Genomic DNA, 18,709 nt, shown 5'->3' with positions numbered 1-18,709 from the left:
TCCCTCATTCTCCATGACCGCATAGTGCCTTGAATAGAATTCAATATAAAATTGAATGCATCAGGTAGGGAGGCTTAAGAGATCAGACAGGAGGGAAATTCTTTTGACTTAGAGGAATTCAGTGTCATGATCCAGCAAAGTGGACAATTCAACTTTATTGTTTCTTCTAAAGGTCACTAAGTACTTGATCTGTGAGGAAAAAAAAAGGTTAGTTATGGATAATCTGTGGAAATATTGAGCCGTGAGGAGCAATCCGCCATTTTAAAGTAATGATTGTGCCTTGTGAGTGTAATGTTTCCCTGAGCACACTCTTATTGGCATATTCCTGAGCAGTGTAGCTCACATAAAATTAAGGGATACGGCCAAATAAATCCTCGAGATTAACACGATATTAGCGCAGTTCAATTTGCTCAGGCTGCCATTTTTACTTTGTGTTGTTCAACTAATGCACAGTTACAGAACAAAAAGTATATACATTTGGAACAATATTTCACACTGATTTAAAAATCTATCCACTTTTCTGGAGAATTGAGCCTTGAGATTGAACATCAATACAGTTGCTGATCTCTCTTTGCCGTAACAATACTTTTCTTAATCTGAAGTGAGGTTTTTACGCTACGGAACCGTTACACAAGCAGTTGGCTATTTTCGGAGGTGTATTGCATATTTCTAACCTGTTATTTTCTCTGTAGTCTACACTCCCCATGACTGAATTTACTTCCAAATTGACCCAAACCAGTACAACTTGTAGTGAGAGTGCCCATAGGGCCTGAAATGTGTATATATTGTTGTGGACTTCCATTTTATGTGGAAAATCTCTATCAGTTGGAGCCAAAGCAAATTAATCCCGTGTGCACTATAGGAGATATAAGTTCTTGTCCTCAGTTGACAGAACATCTGCCTTTGAGTCAGAAATTTGTGAGTTCAAGGCCTAATGCAGATCCAGAGCCTACCCAAACTCCCTCGCTACTTGAGTGTAACACTGAGCGAGCGCTGTTTTGGCAGAATAGCCAACTCTTAGACATTGAAGCCCTGCCTGTCCAGGGGAACATGGAAAATCTCACACCACTCTTTGAGGTAGAGCAAGAGCATTCTCCCTCGTGTCATTACTTCCACAACCAAAACTGTTCACTTCCTGAATTGTCTGTGTGTGAGCTCATGCTGTGTGCATATTGTCTATGGCTGTTGCCCCACAAAGTTACATCTCCAAAATCATTCATTGGCTCTGAAATGCTTTGGGCCATCCTGAGGATTTGAAAGGGACTGTATTAGATATGTTTTTCTTTGGTGCCCTTCTACAGATTATTTACTCCTGGGTGGGTGCCCTTTTGTGCCAAGTGGGAGTGGTTTGCCAGTTCTGAATCCTGCAGATGTCTCCATCCTGCATCGCCTACTGCTCTGAGTGCAGGCTTGCTGGTTCCCATTATGGCACTGGAATTGCCCCACCTCGTTTCATTCATCTTGTCCCTCTATGCAATCCAGTCCTGAGGCCTCCACTGGCATTTCCTTCAGAACTCAGCTGTAAAGGTGCTGTAAACAGTGGTGCACTAAAGCTTGTGGCTTTGATTCTAGGAACCACAATGGTTCTAAGCTGTGTAGACCCAAAGGATTCCAGATCCAATTCTTGGTGGGCCCTGAAGATTTCAGCATTCTGGGGTGGGCCACAGGGTGCGATATTGGCCGTGTTCGCCACTCCGTCGTCCCTCGATGGTCATGACGCCTGATGATACCCTATCAACTGTCAGCTTTAATGAGTGTCCGTTCAACTGAGTGAGCGGCCATGATTAAAACTGTACCCCAATGTCAGTCAGCCCACTTTAAGACAGGAGGGGAGAGAAGATTGAGGGAGGGAGTGAATTCTGAACTGGTCCCTCACCTCCTTGAACTTGAACATCTCTGAGACCAAACATCTCCTGGTTTGTTTGAATCTAGCCTGTCGCTGTTTGGAGAAAGGCCAAAGGGTGGATAGTGGATAGGTTTCTCGGTGGGTCAGGCAGCTAGTTAGCAGCCACCAGGTGGCATCTGATCAGGCCTCACTGCCAACGTCTGGCAGAGGAGGGTTAATGGCATGAACAGGAGGTTGATCGTGGTCAGCAATTTACCGGCCCCCTGCTCTCTCAACCTCTTGTTACTTCCTGTCAGGCTCAAAACAGTGAATAGCTCCAGTCTGGAAAGATACAGATGTTGCCACCTTCACCTGTGGACTCTGCTTCGGACTCTTTTCTTCATCTTGCTGAGGCTGCAGCGGTGTTAGCAGTGACTCCTGACTTGGAGGCTCGATGTGTGGTCTTTTGCAATGGCGGCAGGGTGTTGCCTGGTGGAGAGGGGACTCCTGGCTGCGATAGGCCCGGAGCGTAGACTCTTTTGGTGGTGGCGGGGCATCAACTGCAGTGGTGTGGGTGCCCGGAGCGAGGGGCTCCCGGCTGCGCTGGGCCCGAAGCGGGCACCTTGCTGAAGTCCTGGACCTGTGTTTGGGACCCTGGCCAATGAAGATAAACTCTATTTAAGTACTTTCTTCTTATTCCTTTATATCTCAAAATGGTGCCGGATTGTGGTGACAGAATATTTTTCATTGTATCTCCCTCAATGGTATGTGACAATAAATCATTCATTGATTCTCATTCTTCTCAACTCCAGTGAGTACAGGCCCGACCTACTCAACCTCTCCTCATAAGACAGTCCATCCATACGTGGTACCAGCTGAGTGAACCTTCTCTGGACTGACTCTGATGCCAGTCTACCTTGCCTTGGATAAGGGGCCCAAAACTGTTCACAGTATTCCAGCTGTGGCCTGACTTGTGTCTTGTACATTTTTAGTGAAACGGCTCTACTTTAATATTCCATTTCCTTTGAAAAAAGGGCCAACACTCTATTTCCCTTCCCCATCACCTGCTGAACTTGGATACCAACTTATTGTAGTTCAAGGACACGGACTTCCAAATCCCTCTGTTCCATGGCTTTCTGCAGTCTTTCTCCATTTAAATAATATTCAGCCCTTCTATTCTTCCTGCCAAAATGCATAACCTCACGTTTTCACCTTATATTCCATTGACCAAAATCTTGCCCAATCACTTAACCTGCCTCTATCACTCTGCAGATTGTGTGCCCTCCTCACTACTTGACGCCCTCCTAGATTGGTGGCTTATAAGATTTGGGAGGAAGATGCTTTCAGGGGTTGTAGCATTGGCGAAACTGTGAGGTCAAGGGGAGGGAACAAAAAGTTGGATTCGAACCATCAATGCTTTTTAAATCTTTCTTTGAGTTTCACACAAATGTCGAACTCTTCTGCCAGAAAAGTGGATATTTAACTTTGGTATAAACCTTCCAAATGGAGCAAAAGGATATTTCTTACCGTCATTTGGAAAAAAAAGTCAATGAATGGGCAGTTTGTTAGCTGTCATTTAGCTTTGCACACATTGTCACACATAAGCAGTTATAAACACTGAGAATTTATAATACTTAATGATTGTGTTGATGGTCCTTGCAGATCTATGGTTACTCACAGTGTTTCTATGCTTCAAGTGACTGGTTTCCCAGGTGAAAAATCCGAATTTACTGTTGTGTCTTTTACTCAAAGCAAACATTATTCCCAGCTATCAGATGGGAATGGTCAAGCCATTTAACCTGTTGGTTGCAGTTCTTTATCCTGCCTGACATTGTGGTGTGTTTCAAATAGGTTTCTCGCTGGTGTGCTGACTACCATATTACACTATGTCTTTATCCTTCTGAAGTCGCCCTATTGCACTGGACTGTCACCTACTCTCAAGCTAGGCATCCTGTGGATAGGAACTCAATTTTGACTCTTCTCTCCACTTATGGAGGGGGTGTTGGCTTTGGGACCCTTTAACCTTGCATCGATCTCTCGGGATGAGTACAAGAGCTGGAGACATGTTGGTGCACATGCTCATGAGACCACAGGAGCAGAGGTCGGCCATTTGCCCATCAAATCTGTTCCGTCATTCAGTGGGGAGGGGGGAGTGATCCAATCATCCTTAAACCCATTTTCCCTGCCTTTTCTCCATTTCACTTGATTCCTTTATTGATTAAATATCTGTCTACCTCAGCCTGGAATATACTTAACGACCCAGCCTCAACAGCCCTTGGCAGTAAAAAAAGAGTCCACAGATTCACGAGAAAAGAAATTCCTCCTCATCACCGTCTTAAACATGTGACCTTTTCCTCTGAGAGTAAGTCGGAGTCTGGTTCTAGACTCTCCCACAAAGGGAAACAATCTCTTCACATCTCCCCTATCAAGTTCCCCCTAAGAATCTTGCATGTTTCAATAAGACAGTAGACAATAGGTGCAGGAGTAGGCCATTCGGCCCTTCGAGCCTGCACCACCATTCATTATGATCATGGCTGATCATCCTTAATCAGTTTCCTGTTCCTGCCTTATCCCCATAACCCTTGATTCCACAATCCTTGAGAGCTCTATCCAACTCTTTCTTAAATGAATCCGGGGACTGGGCCTCCACAGCCCTTTGGGGCAGAGCATTCCTTACACTCACCACTCTCTGGGTGAAGAAGTTTCTCCTCATCTCTGTTCTAAGTGGCCTACTCCTTATTTTTAAACTGTGTCCTGTGGTTCTGGACTCACCCATCAGCGGAAACATGTTTCCTGCCGCCAGAGTGTCCAATCCTTTAATAATTTTATACGTCTCAATCAGATCCCCTCTAAACTCAAGTGTATACAAGCCCAGTGGCTCAAAATAGTGACTGGGCTACTATTTCCACTGCAGTGCTCTGTTTAAAGGAAGTGTCAAGCTCAGACTTGGTATTATGGAGCAAGACCTAGTTCTTGAGGAGCAGCAGTGAACAGACAGTATCCTCAAACACATGGAGATGTGGGGACGGTTGCAGAGCTGAGTTCTGCCCTTCCAACCATGGAGCTTATGTTGGAATCTAGGCTAAGCCTACAGTTGGAAGTTACCTTGGCCCATTGGCTTCCAGGGTTCGATGTTAAATGGGTTTGGGCAGTCTGAGCTGAGCTCCTGGTGGATGTGAGCACCACATTATAGAGTCATAGAGATGTACAGCATGGAAACAGACCCTTCGGTCCAACCCGTCCATGCCGACCAGGTATCCTAACCCCATCTAGTCCCACCTGCCAGCACCTGGCCCATATCCCTACAAACCCTTCCTATTCATATACCCATCCAGATGCCTTTTAAGTGTTGCAATTGTACCAGCCTCCACCACATCCTCTGGCAGCTCATTCCATACACGTACCACCCTCTGTGTGAAAACATTGCCCATTAGGTCTCTTTTATATCTTTCCCCTCTCACCCTAAACCTATGCCCTCTAGTTCTGGACTCTCCCATGCCAGGGAAAAGACTTTGCCTATTTATCCTATCCATGCCCCTCATGATATTATAAACCTCTATAAGGTCACCCCTCAGCCTCTGACACTCCAGGGAAAACAGCCCCAGCCTATTCAGCCTCTCCCTATAGCTCAAACCCGCCAACCCTGGCAACATCCTTGTAAATCTTTTCTGAACCTTTTCATGTTTCCTTGATACCAAATTGGCAATCTCCCTCCGAGTTACCATAAAGGCTGCTGGGGTGTGGGGCGATGGAAAAGGAGAAGCAGTGAAGGTATTTGAAGAAACTAAAGCCCCTCTCCTTCCCTTAAACACCACCCCTCTCCCAAGAGATTGCCTCTTTCTCTCCAGGATCAAGGAGTCACAAATGCAATTTTGCAAACGTCCAGCTTTGAAATAGGTGAATTTGGGAGAACTTGATTTGTTGAATGTATGAAGGAGAGCTATCTTTATTCTGTGACTATCTGTACTAGAGCAGTGAGTACTGGTGGTGCAGGGTCTAAGATGGAGAAATTATACTTCCCCCAGCACAAGATGCCCATCTTTAAAACACACACAAAGAAAATGTTTCACAACAAGGGGAAGCATGATTGAGTCTGGGAGAGAGCAATTTTCGACCATTTATCTTGCCGGATTTTCATGTCAGTTCAAGAGTTGGCATCGTTTTTGCAGATAAACCTTACTGAAAAGTCTATAGTGGTTGAAAGTATGCTATATTTTTTTTTCATAAGATCTGGGCATCAGTGGTAAGCTCAGCCTTTCTTGCCTGTCCTTAATTGCCCCTGAGAAGGAGCTGAGGAGCCATCTTCTTGAGGGCTTGTGAGGCCATTTTCGAGGTCAGCTAAGAGCTGGCTGTGGGTCTGGAGTCACATGTAGACCAGACCAGGTAAGGACATCCGATTTCCTTCCCTAAAGGACATTAGTGAACCATTGGGTTTTTATGAAAAGCGATAATGGTTACAAGTTCTCCATTAGTATTGAATGCAACTTTCACCATCTGCTATGGTGGAATTCAAACCGTATCCCCAGTACATTCACCGGGGGCTCTGGATTACTAGGCTCCAGTGACGTTACCAGTACAACAATGCCTCCCCATCTACTGACTACCATGAACTGGAATTGAGCAGTGCTATTGAAAGAACAGGGTAGTGGGATGAATTGATCAGTCCTTTCAAAGAGCTGGCACAGGTTTGATGGGCAGAATGGTCTACTTTCGTGCTCTTCCACTCTATGACTGATGAGGACAGGGTGAATTGCTCGTCTAATCATCCTTCCAATGCACCACATGAATACGAAGGAAAGGTTTGAAATGTGTATTATGGTGTTCACTCTGTTACCCTGCTCCTGTTAGTGACTGAACTTCATACCTTTGAGTCCAGGGACAATTTCTTCAAAGTCCATGGTCACATTGGTAATCATACAGGATACACTGTGATATTTGCACACGGTATGAAAAGCACAACAATGTAGTTGGGCCCGAACGCCATACATCCAATTGTGTTCACTTGCCACAGTTTAAATAAAGTTTTATTTCAACCTACGTAAATTGTAGAAACCTGGATTGCATTTTCAGCAGGTTCCAGACATTCGAACGTAACATAAACTATCCCCAGTACCAACACCCAGAAAACAGAGAACATTTCTTTGTCTGGGAGGGGCCAGGGTGTGGTGACGGGCAAAGACTGTCCCTGGTTGCCATAGCAACCAAGCCACGAAGAAACTGAGCAAAACTACCAGCATTACCCCCTCTTTGAATTAAGACCAAAACTAGCTTCCTTTATTGCAAATTTGGAAGATGGGATACAATAGCGAGAACCTATTTTGAGTGTTTAAGGGAGCCATTTTAACCAGGATGACTGAAACCCGGGTTTTCCAATCTCCCTCATGCTATTCTCCAATGAAGAGGATTATTAGGTAGGGCTTCAGAAATGGATAATTTTCCAGATGCAGTTGATTTCCTGCCAGTGAATTAGGGTAAAATTGAAGAAAGTCTTAGCCCAATGTCCTTTTGTAGTCTGATATCTGTGTTATTAACATGTGCTTACAAACCTCAATGTGCTGGCTCAGGTAACTAAATATATGCCAAATAGGTTGTGCATTCAATATAACTTGCATTACATAGAGGTCCTGAGAGATGCCTAACCAAGGGTTTTTGAAAACATGACTTTCTTGCCCCTTGCCCCCACCCTTGCATGAATCCTGTGTTTCTAAAACTCCACTAATGCTAATTGTGCCAGCAACTCCATACACCAGTGTTTGTTTTAACTGCCTGTACTCCTTTCAGGATTCTCAGTAGATTCAGCTAAAGGTCTCACTCAGCAAGACGAGCTGAGTGTGGTCTCTGGGGCACCCAGAGCCAACCACACTGGCGCTGTGGTGATCCTGAAGAAAGAGGGCGTCAACAGACTGGCACCAGAACACATTCTGTGGGGCGAGGAGCTGGGGTCCTCATACGGCTATGCGGTCGCCACGGTTGACCTTAACAACGATGGGTAAGATAATGTCAGTTCTTCTTTCGTCTCTCTCCCTCACTCAATAGTGTGTTGAGTGATGTTTTATCCCGACTCCATCCCTCCAAGGTTTCTATGCACTCTAACTCTGGCCATTTCCAAGTTTAATTTCTACACCATTGGACAAAGTTAGAATTCACACAACACCAGGTTATAGTCTGACAGGTTTATTTGGAAGCACTAGCTTTCAGAGTGCTGCTTGTTCCTCAGGTAACTAGTGGGACAGGATCATAGGACATGGAATTTATAGTAAAAGATCATAGTGTCATGATCCCCATTCTAAGTGATTAAAGATTTAACAGCAATTTAGGTATGTTCAATACATGGCATCAGTTGTATGACACTTTGATCGGTTACTATAAACTATGTGTGCTATGATCCTGTCCTACTAGCTTCCTGACAGAGGAACAGCACTCCGAAAGCTAATGCTTCCAAATAAACCTGTTGGACTGTAACCTGGTGTCGTGTGATTTTTAACTTTGTCCACCCCAGTCCAACACCGGCTCCTCCACATCACATACCCCATTGGATGCTGTGCCTTCACCAGGCTAGGCCCTAAGCTCGGAATTCCTTCCCTCAACCTCTCTGTCCCTCTCTCTCTCCCTTCCTTTAAGATGCTGCCTAAAGTCCCTTTCCTCTTTGACTGAGCATTTTTGTGACATACTGTCAAGTCTAGAAGGGAGGCAATAGGAACAGGAGTAAGCCATTCAATTGCTCAATCATGGCTGGCCTTTTACCTTAACGCCATTTTCCTACACTCATCCTATTCTATCAATCGATCGCTCTCTTGAATATACTCAAGATCTGAGATTCCAGAGCTTTCTCTGGGGTAGAGACCTCCAAAGGATTCACAGCTGTCTTATTCTGAGACTAGGCCTCTATTTCTAGACCCTCACCTACAGTTACCCTTCCTGCACCTTCCCTGTCAAACTCTGTGTTTCAATGAGATCACCTCTCAATCTTCCAAAGTCAAGAGAATAAAGGCCTAGTCTCCTCAATCCACTCCTCATAGGACAGCCCCACTCTCCCAGGAAGTAATCTGATAAACCTTTATTGCACTCCCTCAATGGCAAGTACATCGTGTTTTAGGTAAGGAGACCAAAACTGTACATAATACTCCTGGGGTGCTCTCACCAAGGCCCGATAACATTGTCGTCAGACATCTTTGCCCCTCTACTCATAACCTCTTGCTCAAAGTAAAAGCCAATATGCCATTTCCTTTCCTGCTTGTGATAACTGCACATGAGCTTTCAGTGACTTACAACCTTGTGAGAGGCAATCTTATTGCAAGATGTTTTTTTCTAAGGGCCATGATATGGAGGAGCCGGTGTTGGACTAGGTGGACAAAGTTAAAAATTGCACAGTGCAAGGTTATAGTCCAACAGGTTTATTTGGAAGCACTAGCTTTCAGAGCACTGCTCCTTCATCAGGTAGCTGTAAAACAGGGTCATAAACACAGAAATTATAGCAAAAGATTACAGTGTCATGCAACTGAAACGATACATTGAACAAACCTAGATGGCTGTTAAGTTTTTCATCTTTTAGAACGGGTTGCAGGTTTTGGTTCATTAATATGTAAATCCCAGAACTTCTTTTAAATCACAACCTTAAGTCAGACTGGTTCTATTTCCAAAGTCGGAATTAATAAACTGTCACATGGACTGACTGCCTACAGACTGTGTGCTTTTTGAACAAAATAGAATGTATCTGCAAATACATACACTCACACTCTCCTTCCCCCCCAACACGCAGATTCTCTCTCTCCCTCCCTCACTCACACATGCACACTCGCTCTCTCTCTCACACACACACTCACACTCACACACACAGTCGCTCTCTCCCCCTCTCACACACACTCTCGAGCGCGCTCTCTCCCTCACACACACACACACACTCTCTCTCTCCCTCACTCTCTCATACACGCACACACTCGTGCTCTCTCTCTCTCCCTCACACATACATACACTCGCGCTGTCTCTCTCCCTCACTCTCTCTCCCTCACTCTCTCTCACACACACATACACACACACACTCATGCTTTCCCTCCCTCCATCACTCACACACACACACTCGCGCTCTCTCTCTCTCACACAAACACACTCACATACACAGTCGCTCTCTCCCCCTCTCTCTCTCACACACACACTCGCTCTCTTTCCCTCTCACTCTCTCATGCACACACACACACACAGTCGCTCTCTCCCCCTCTCTCTCTCACACACACTCGTGCTCTCTCTCTCTCTCACACACACACTCGTGCTCTCTTTCACCCTCACTCTCTCTCACACACACACACACACACTCACGCTCTCTTTCTCTCACACACACTCACACACACAGTCGCTCTCTCCCCCCCCCACACACACACTCGTGCTCTCTCCCTCTCACACACACACACACGTGCTCTCTTTCCCTCTCACACACACACACACTCGCTTTCTTTTCCTCTCACTCTCTCATGCACACACAGTCGCTCTCTCTCCCTCTCACTCTCTCTCACACACACACACACACACACACGTGCTCTCTTTCCCTCTCACACACACACGTGCTCTCTTTCCCTCTCACACACACACGTGCTCTCTTTCCCTCTCACACACACACGCTCTCTTTTCCTCTCACTCTCTCATGCACACACAGTCGCTCTCTCTCCCTCTCACTCTCTCTCACACACACACACTCGCTCTCTCTCTCCCCCTCACTCTCACACATACATACACACACGCACACTTGTGCTCTCTCTCTGTCCCTCACACACACATACATTCTCTCTCTCTCTCCCTCACACGCATACACACACACACTCACTCTCTCACACATACACTCTCTCTGTCTCACACACACATGTATAAGTCGATGGAGTGAATTTGCATTTGCAGAATTGTATTTGCAGACACATTCTATTTTACTCAAAAAAAACATAATCTGCAGGCAGACAATCCATCTAACAGTTTATAAATTCCGAAATAGAACCAGTCTGACTCAAGGTTGTGATACAGACAGACTCTAACCTCACACCTTTAATGCATTGTCTGAGCTGAGATGTCACCTTTTTTTAATATAAAACCTTAAGTTATCTCGAGAATGTGACTTGAAAGAAGTTCTGGGATTTAGATATTAGTGAATTCTAATTCAATGCATTCTAAAAGATGAAATACTTTACAGCACTCTAGGTTTGTTCAATATATTGTTTCAGTTACATGACAGTGTAATCTTTTGTGATAAATCCTGTGATTTATGATCCTGCTCCACTACCACCTGATGAAGGAGCGTCACTCCGAAAGCTAGTGCTTCCAAATAAACCTGTTGGACTATAACCTGGTGTTGTGTGATTTTTAACTTTTTCCCTGGGGACGTGACAAGGTGATTCCAGCAGAGGATGTTTCACCTCGTAGTGAAATGTCGAACTGGGGAGCACTGGAAGGGGTCTGCCATTTAGGACCGACATGAGGAGAAATTGCTTCTCTCAGAGAGGGTCTTGGTGTTTGGAATTGTCTGCCCTGGTGGAGGCTGAGTCACTAAATATATTCAAAGGCTGAGTTAGACTGAGTCCTGATTGATCAGGGAGTCAAAGGTCATGGGAGATGGGCAGGAGGGTGGAGGTGAGACCCCAGTCAGATCAGCCACTGAATGACAGAGTTGACCCCAGGGACCGAGTGGCCTGCTGCTATTTCTTCTGTGCAGCTTTGTTAATCACCTCAGGTCATTTTGCTATGTTAGCCGTGCTATATAAATGCAAGCTGTGGTTGTTGCTTTGGACCCTAGAGTTAAATCCAGGATGAAATCTACTGGCACAGTGCTGGAAACCTGGCTGGATCAGGATGGGACTTTGGATCAGCAACATTCCGTGCTCTGGGCTGTTGTCATAAATGGGCTGGGAAATGATTCTCCCCCCCCCCCCAATTTAAATCAAATGTATAAGTCTGCTGGGATGGTAACATTGGAAATGACTCATCTGTTCAGTAATTTGTCTCACCCAGTCTATTATCCAGTAGCGTTTGAATATGACTCCAATTTTAACTTGACCACTCGATAGAAACCAACAACTGCGTGATTGACACATTCTCGGTTCCTGTCTTTTTATTTCGTGAAGCCAGACTGGGGAATAGGATCATTAATCTAGTAACACAACCATGACACTGTGCATACCATTAGGCTCAGCAAGTGTGAGATTACTCACAGAGCTGAGATGGATTGAGAAGACAGTGTCAATACACTGCTAAGTGGTAGACATATGTGGGTAGCAGCTGACATCATGCCAACTTCATGAGATGCTGAGAGGGGAGGTGTCTTAGTCTGACAAGTCTGTCTTCACTGATTCCCAGTCAGCACAGTTACTGCCAGTGTTGCACTCTCCTGCCTCAGTCAGAGGGGGCACCAGAGAGCGCAGCTACTGTTGGGCAAACGATCAAGTATTCCTTCAGATGGTCACTGCTGAACCATCAGGAACAGGCCACACACGGTTCTTTTTGACTCGGGGGTACAGCTGAAGAACCAAAATAAAGGAGTTTCACCTAAAAAGCAGTGATAATGCCCTATTGGTTGGCTTTTTAGTTGGATTGTGGAGAAATGGTGATATCAGGGTGAGAGTTGGGCAGGGAACATGGGGGGGGGGGGGGGGGGGGGGAATGCGTTTGGCAGGGCACTGGCAGATGACGGGCAGCTCATTCCATACACGTACCACCCTCTGTGTGAAAAAGTTGCCCCTTAGGTCTCTTTTATATCTTTCCCCTCTCACCCTAAACCTATGCCCTCTAGTTCTGGACTCCCCCACCCCAGGGAAAAGACTTTGTCTATTTACCCTATCCACGCCCCTCATGATTTTATAAACCTCTCTGAGGTCACCCCTCAGCCTCCGACGCTGCAGGGAAAGCAGCCCCAGCCTATTCAGCCTCTCCCTATAGTTCAAATCCTCCAACCCTGGCAACGTCCTTGTAAATCTTTTCTGAACCTTGTCAAGTTAGAATTTTATCAGTTTCTATGAGGTACCCCTTCATTCTTCTAAGCTCCAATGAATATAGTGCTAATCGATCCGGTCTCTCTTCATACGTTAGCCCTGCCATCGCAGGAATCAGTCTGGGAAACCTTTGCTGCACTCCCTCCATCGCCAGAACATCCTTCCTCAGATAAGGAGACCAAAACTGCACACAGTACTCCAGGGTATGGTCTCACCAAGGCCCTGCACAATAGCAGCAAGACCTTCCTGCTCCTGGACTCGAATCCTCTCACTATGAAGGCCATTTGCCTTCTTCACTGCCTGCTGCTCCTGCAATGTTTACTTTCAGCGACCGGTGTACAAAGACACCCAGGTCTTCTACCTTCCTGTGTTAGCTCCCCAAGTGGCGAACATTTATCCACATGGCGCTACATCTGCCATGCAGCTGCCCACTCACACAGCCTGTCACACTGAAGCATCTCTGCAACCCCCCCCCCCACCCAACCTCACAGCTCGCCCTCCCACCCAGCTGCAGGCCTGGAGAGAACAAACCATTTCGCGCAGAGTGTTGTGAGCCTGTAGGCCTCTCCAGCTGAGTCTATGATTGAAGCAGAGATCAGTTCAATATTTAATAATAGTTTCAGCAGGACAGAGAAGCAAAGGGGAATAAATGATTAGGACAAGCACGTGAGATTATGACTTCCTCATTATGATTAGATTAGATTACATTACAATGTGGAAACAGGCCCTTCGGCCCAACAAGTCCACACCGCCCCACCGAAGCGCAACTCACCCATTCCCCTACATTTACCCCTTATCTAACACTATGGGCAATTTAGCATGGCCAATTCACCTGACCTGCACATCTTTGGACTGTGGGAGGAAACCGGAGCACCCGGAGGAAACCCACGCAGACACGGGGAGAACGTGCAAACTCCACACAGTCAGTCGCCTGAGTCAAGAATTGAACCCGGGTCTCTGGCGCTGTGAGGCAGCAGTGCTAACCACTGCGCCACCGTGCCGCCCAGTTCAGGGACCTGTTTATATCTTGTCATTCCAGTGTAGTTCTCTGACAATTGACTGAAACTTGGGGTCTTGATGTGATGACTTGGGCAGCCTATTACTCTGCTTCAGTGGCTATTTCTACCTTCCCCTTTTCTATCAGACCCATACCCACGCTGTGATGACATTCTGTTGACCTTGTGTTCGGTAGGTGGGTGGATCTCGTGGTCGGTGCTCCCTACTTCTTTGACCGAAAGGAAGAGATCGGTGGTGCCGTCTATGTCTACATTAACCAGGCCGGCAAGTGGGGTGGCGTGAGGAGTCTCCGGCTGAATGGGACCAAAGATTCCTTGTTTGGGCTGGCCGTGGCTAACATTGGCGACATCAATCAAGATGGATTTGAAGGTGGGTCCGGGGAGGCAAAGCTGGGGAGTTTTGTAACAATTTCAAGCAACTTACTCACGGCTTATATTCTTTCGTTTCTTGCAAACTGTGGAAGGGCTGATTCCCTCATAAAGCCACTCTTCAAAGCATCGGAAAGAAAATCCGAAAATCCGTGATCAAGGAACATCCAGCTTAGTTTTTAAAAACTCACCGAAGCAAGGGCTTTCCAAAATAAGCATTTTTCAATCTTTTTGGAGCGCTTTCCTTTAGTAGTCACAGCATTTAGTCATTTGATGGCACAGATTGTGAAAAAAAGACATGCTTTGTTGAAGATTTTTGTCTTGAGCTCTCATCAGAACAATTTGCAAGAGTACCAATTCAAGAGGAAAATTCACATTCTGTATATATGAGAGGAGAGTCCTGATTTGGTGGCAAGTGGCCTCTGATTGGTAACAGTGTGCCACAGAGAATGCACTGGTTAATGATGGCTGACAATTAACTGCCAAGCTTTGTTTACATTTTAAACAAGCCAGGCTGATCTCGATTGGTCAGAGCACTGCCCTGAGAGAATGGCTGACAGAGTTGCCATAAGATTGCAAGCCTGTCTTGTCTGCCGATGGTGCGTGTGGTGCGGCCATTTTTTGAATAGGCAACAGCGAAAAAATGCAAATGCTTCGGTTCTTGTCTTTCTGGGTCTGGGGAACCCCAGAATCAAAGCCAGGGTCAAGAGACAGACATTTAGGACCAGGGTTCTGTTTTACTATCGCTGGGGTCTTCTGCCCATACCAAAGGTTCCCATGGATGGAGGTAAATGCTGCTTCGGTCTTCTCCATGCCAATGCCATTACCAGGCATGGTGCAGGATGGATGAGATCCTTGCCAGAAATGCCCATCACTTCCACCTTTAATGTGGACAACAAAATGTACTGCACAATTGGAGTGGGCATCACTTGTACCAATTTAGGCCTAATGCCAGTTTCTCAGTGTCAGTCAATGCCAAAGGGATGCGTATGGGCAAGTCACAACATTGCCAAGTGTGGTGCCACAGCAGTTGCACCTCTAGCATATTGTATTGAATAGTCGAGTGACGTTGAAGACTGAGATTCTCTCATGGGATGTTGGCATCAACTACCAGCCCAGGGTTTGGTGTCCATCCTTAATTGCCCTTGAACTGAGTGGCTTACTCAGCCATTTCAGAGGGGCAGTTAAGAGTCAACCACATCGCTATGAGTCTGGAGCAGCAGGTAGGCCAGACCGGGTAAGGGTGGCAGATTTGCCAGGTCCTCCCCCTTTGATTTTTGCCTCACCCACTGTCCCAGTATTGCCTGCTCATAGGGAATCGGAGGCTGGGGTATACTGCTTGCTCTGGCAGGTTTCCATTCTTGGTCAGACAATGCGTTGGTGCAGGTAGGATGGTCTGAACAGCCTCCATCTGTGGTGTAACACTTTTGTGATCCTGTGAATATGAAGGCCCCCAGTTTGCTGTTGTCTGGGACTCAATCTGAGCAAGAGTGCTCGGGCCTCCGGCAAACGAGTAACGAGAGCTCAGACAAAGTCTTCCCTCCTTCAGCAGAAAGGGAGGGAGATATTACAGCCCCCGTTCCCCGCTATGGGAATAGTGAGTGAGAATAGGAACAGTCCCCGTTCCCCGCTATGGGAATAGTGAGTGAGAATAGGAACAGTCCCCGTTCCCCGCTGTGGGAATAATGAGTGAGAGTAGGAACAGTCCCCGTTCCCCGTTGTGGGAATAGTGAGTGAGAGTAGGAACAGTCCCCGTTCCCCGCTGTGGGAATAGTGAGTGAGAGTAGGAACAGTCCCCGTTCCCCGTTGTGGGAATAGTGAGTGAGAGTAGGAACAGTCCCCGTTCCCCGCTGTGGGAATAGTGAGTGAGAGTAGGAAAAGTCCCCGTTCCCCGCTGTGGGAATAGTGAGTGAGAATAGGAACAGTCCCCGTTCCCCGCTGTGGGAATAGTGAGTGAGAATAGGATCAGCCCCCGTTCCCCGCTGTGGGAATAGTGAGTGAGAGTAGGAACAGTCCCCCGTTCCCCAATGTGGGAATAGTGAGTGACAATAGGAACAGTCCCTGTTCCCCGCTGTGGGAATAGTGAGTGAGAGTAGGAACAGTCCCCCGTTCCCCGCTGTGGGAATAGTGAGTGACAATAGGAACAGTCCCTGTTCCCCGCTGTGGGAATAGTGAGTGAGAACAGGATCAGTCCCCCGTTCCCCGCTGTGGGAATAGTGAGTGAGAGTAGGAACAGTCCCCGTTCCCCGCTGTGGGAATAGTGAGTGAGAGTAGGAACAGCCCCCGTTCCCCGCTGTGGGAATAGTGAGTGAGAGTAGGAACAGTCCCTGTTCCCCGCTGTGGGAATAGTGAGTGACAATAGGAACAGCCCCCGTTCCCCGCTGTGGGAATAGTGAGTGAGAGTAGGAACAGTCCCTGTTCCCCGCTGTGGGAATAGTGAGTGAGAGTAGGAACAGTCCCCGTTCCCCGCTGTGGGAATAGTGAGTGAGAGTAGGAACAGCCCCCGTTCCCCGCTGTGGGAATAGTGAGTGAGAGTAGGAACAGTCCCTGTTCCCCGCTGTGGGAATAGTGAGTGACAATAGGAACAGCCCCCGTTCCCCGCTGTGGAAATAGTGAGTGAGAGTAGGAACAGTCCCCGTTCCCCGCTGTGGGAATAGTGAGTGAGAGTAGGAACAACCCCCGTTCCCCGCTGTGGGAATAGTGAGTGACAATAGGAACAGTCCCTGTTCCCCGCTGTGGGAATAGTGAGTGAGAGTAGGAACAGTCCCCGTTCCCCGCTGTGGGAATAGTGAGTGACAATAGGAACAGTCCCTGTTCCCCGCTATGGGAATAGTGAGTGAGAGTAGGAACAGTCCCCGTTCCCCGCTGTGGGAATAGTGAGTGACAATAGGAACAGTCCCTGTTCCCCGCTGTGGGAATAGTAAGTGAGAGTAGGAACAGTCCCCGTTCCCCTATGTGGGAATAGTAAGTGAGAGTAGGAACAACCCCCGTTCCCCGCTGTGGGAATAGTGAGTGACAATAGGAACAGTCCCTGTTCCCCGCTGTGGGAATAGTGAGTGAGAGTAGGAACAGTCCCCGTTCCCCGCTGTGGGAATAGTGAGTGACAATAGGAACAGTCCCTGTTCCCCGCTGTGGGAATAGTGAGTGAGAGTAGGAACAGTCCCCGTTCCCCGCTGTGGGAATAGTGAGTGACAATAGGAACAGTCCCTGTTCCCCGCTATGGGAATAGTGAGTGAGAGTAGGAACAGTCCCCGTTCCCCGCTGTGGGAATAGTGAGTGACAATAGGAACAGTCCCTGTTCCCCGCTGTGGGAATAGTAAGTGAGAGTAGGAACAGTCCCCGTTCCCCTATGTGGGAATAGTAAGTGAGAGTAGGAACAACCCCCGTTCCCCGCTGTGGGAATAGTGAGTGACAATAGGAACAGTCCCTGTTCCCCGCTGTGGGAATAGTGAGTGAGAGTAGGAACAGTCCCCGTTCCCCGCTGTGGGAATAGTGAGTGACAATAGGAACAGTCCCTGTTCCCCGCTATGGGAATAGTGAGTGAGAGTAGGAACAGTCCCCGTTCCCCGCTGTGGGAATAGTGAGTGACAATAGGAACAGTCCCTGTTCCCCGCTGTGGGAATAGTAAGTGAGAGTAGGAACAGTCCCCGTTCCCCTATGTGGGAATAGTAAGTGAGAGTAGGAACAGCCCCCATTCCCCGCTGTGGGAATAGTAAGAGTAGGAAAAGTCTCCCGTTCCCCGCTGTGGGAATAGTGAGTGACAATAGGAACAGTCCCTGTTCCCCGCTGTGGGAATAGTGAGTGAGAGTAGGAACAGTCCCCGTTCCCCGCTGTGGGAATAGTGAGTGACAATAGGAACAGTCCCCGTTCCCCTATGTGGGAATAGTGAGTGACAATAGGAACAGTCCCTGTTCCCCGCTGTGGGAATAGTAAGTGAGAGTAGGAACAGCTCCCGTTCCCCGCTGTGGGAATAGTGAGTGAGAGTAGGAACAGTCCCCGTTCCCCGTTGTGGGAATAGTGAGTGAGAGTAGGAACAGTCCCCGTTCCCCTATGTGGGAATAGTGAGTGAGAGTAGGAACAGTCCCCGTTCCCCTATGTGGGAATAGTAAGTGAGAGTAGGAACAGCCCCCATTCCCCGCTGTGGGAATAGTAAGAGTAGGAAAAGTCTCCGTTCCCCGCTGTGGGAATAGTGAGTGAGAGTAGGAACAGTCCCCGTTCCCCGCTGTGGGAATAGTGAGTGAGAGTAGGAACAGCCCCCGTTCCCCGCTGTGGGAATAGTGAGTGAGAATAGGAACAGTCCCCGTTCCCCGCTGTGGGAATAGTGAGTGAGAGTAGGAACAGTCCCCGTTCCCCGCTGTGGGAATAGTGAGTGAGAGTAGGAAAAGTCCCTGTTCCCCGCTGTGGGAATAGTGAGTGAGAGTAGGAACAGTCCCTGTTCCTCGCTGTGGGAATAGTGAGTGAGAGTAGGAACAGTCCCCCGTTCCCCGCTGTGGGAATAGTGAGTGAGAGTAGGCACAACAGAAAAGCCACTATTT

At 47.4% G+C, this 18,709-nt stretch overlaps 1 protein-coding gene across 3 annotated transcripts in view; it reads left to right on the top strand.

Annotated features, from left to right (window-relative positions):
- The window catches only part of LOC122543254 (integrin alpha-7-like), a 185,759-nt gene that overhangs the window by 112,434 nt on the left and 54,616 nt on the right, over positions 1–18,709 (top strand). For all 3 annotated transcript variants that reach the window (XM_087985511.1, XM_087985510.1, XM_087985509.1), the window contains 2 exons: positions 7,607–7,814; positions 13,982–14,175. In XM_087985511.1, the coding sequence (XP_087841637.1) occupies positions 7,607–7,814; positions 13,982–14,175 (402 nt within the window). The remainder of the gene's footprint in view (positions 1–7,606; positions 7,815–13,981; positions 14,176–18,709) is intronic.

The sequence above is a fragment of the Chiloscyllium plagiosum genome, unplaced genomic scaffold (genome assembly GCF_037043375.1).
Source record: "Chiloscyllium plagiosum isolate Xiang-an unplaced genomic scaffold, Cpla_swu_hap1 HiC_scaffold_53X, whole genome shotgun sequence".
In the NCBI taxonomy this organism is placed as follows: Eukaryota; Metazoa; Chordata; class Chondrichthyes; order Orectolobiformes; family Hemiscylliidae; genus Chiloscyllium; species Chiloscyllium plagiosum.
The sequence above is the reverse complement of the archived record's forward strand: the minus strand, read 5'-3'. Positions and strand labels throughout refer to the sequence as shown.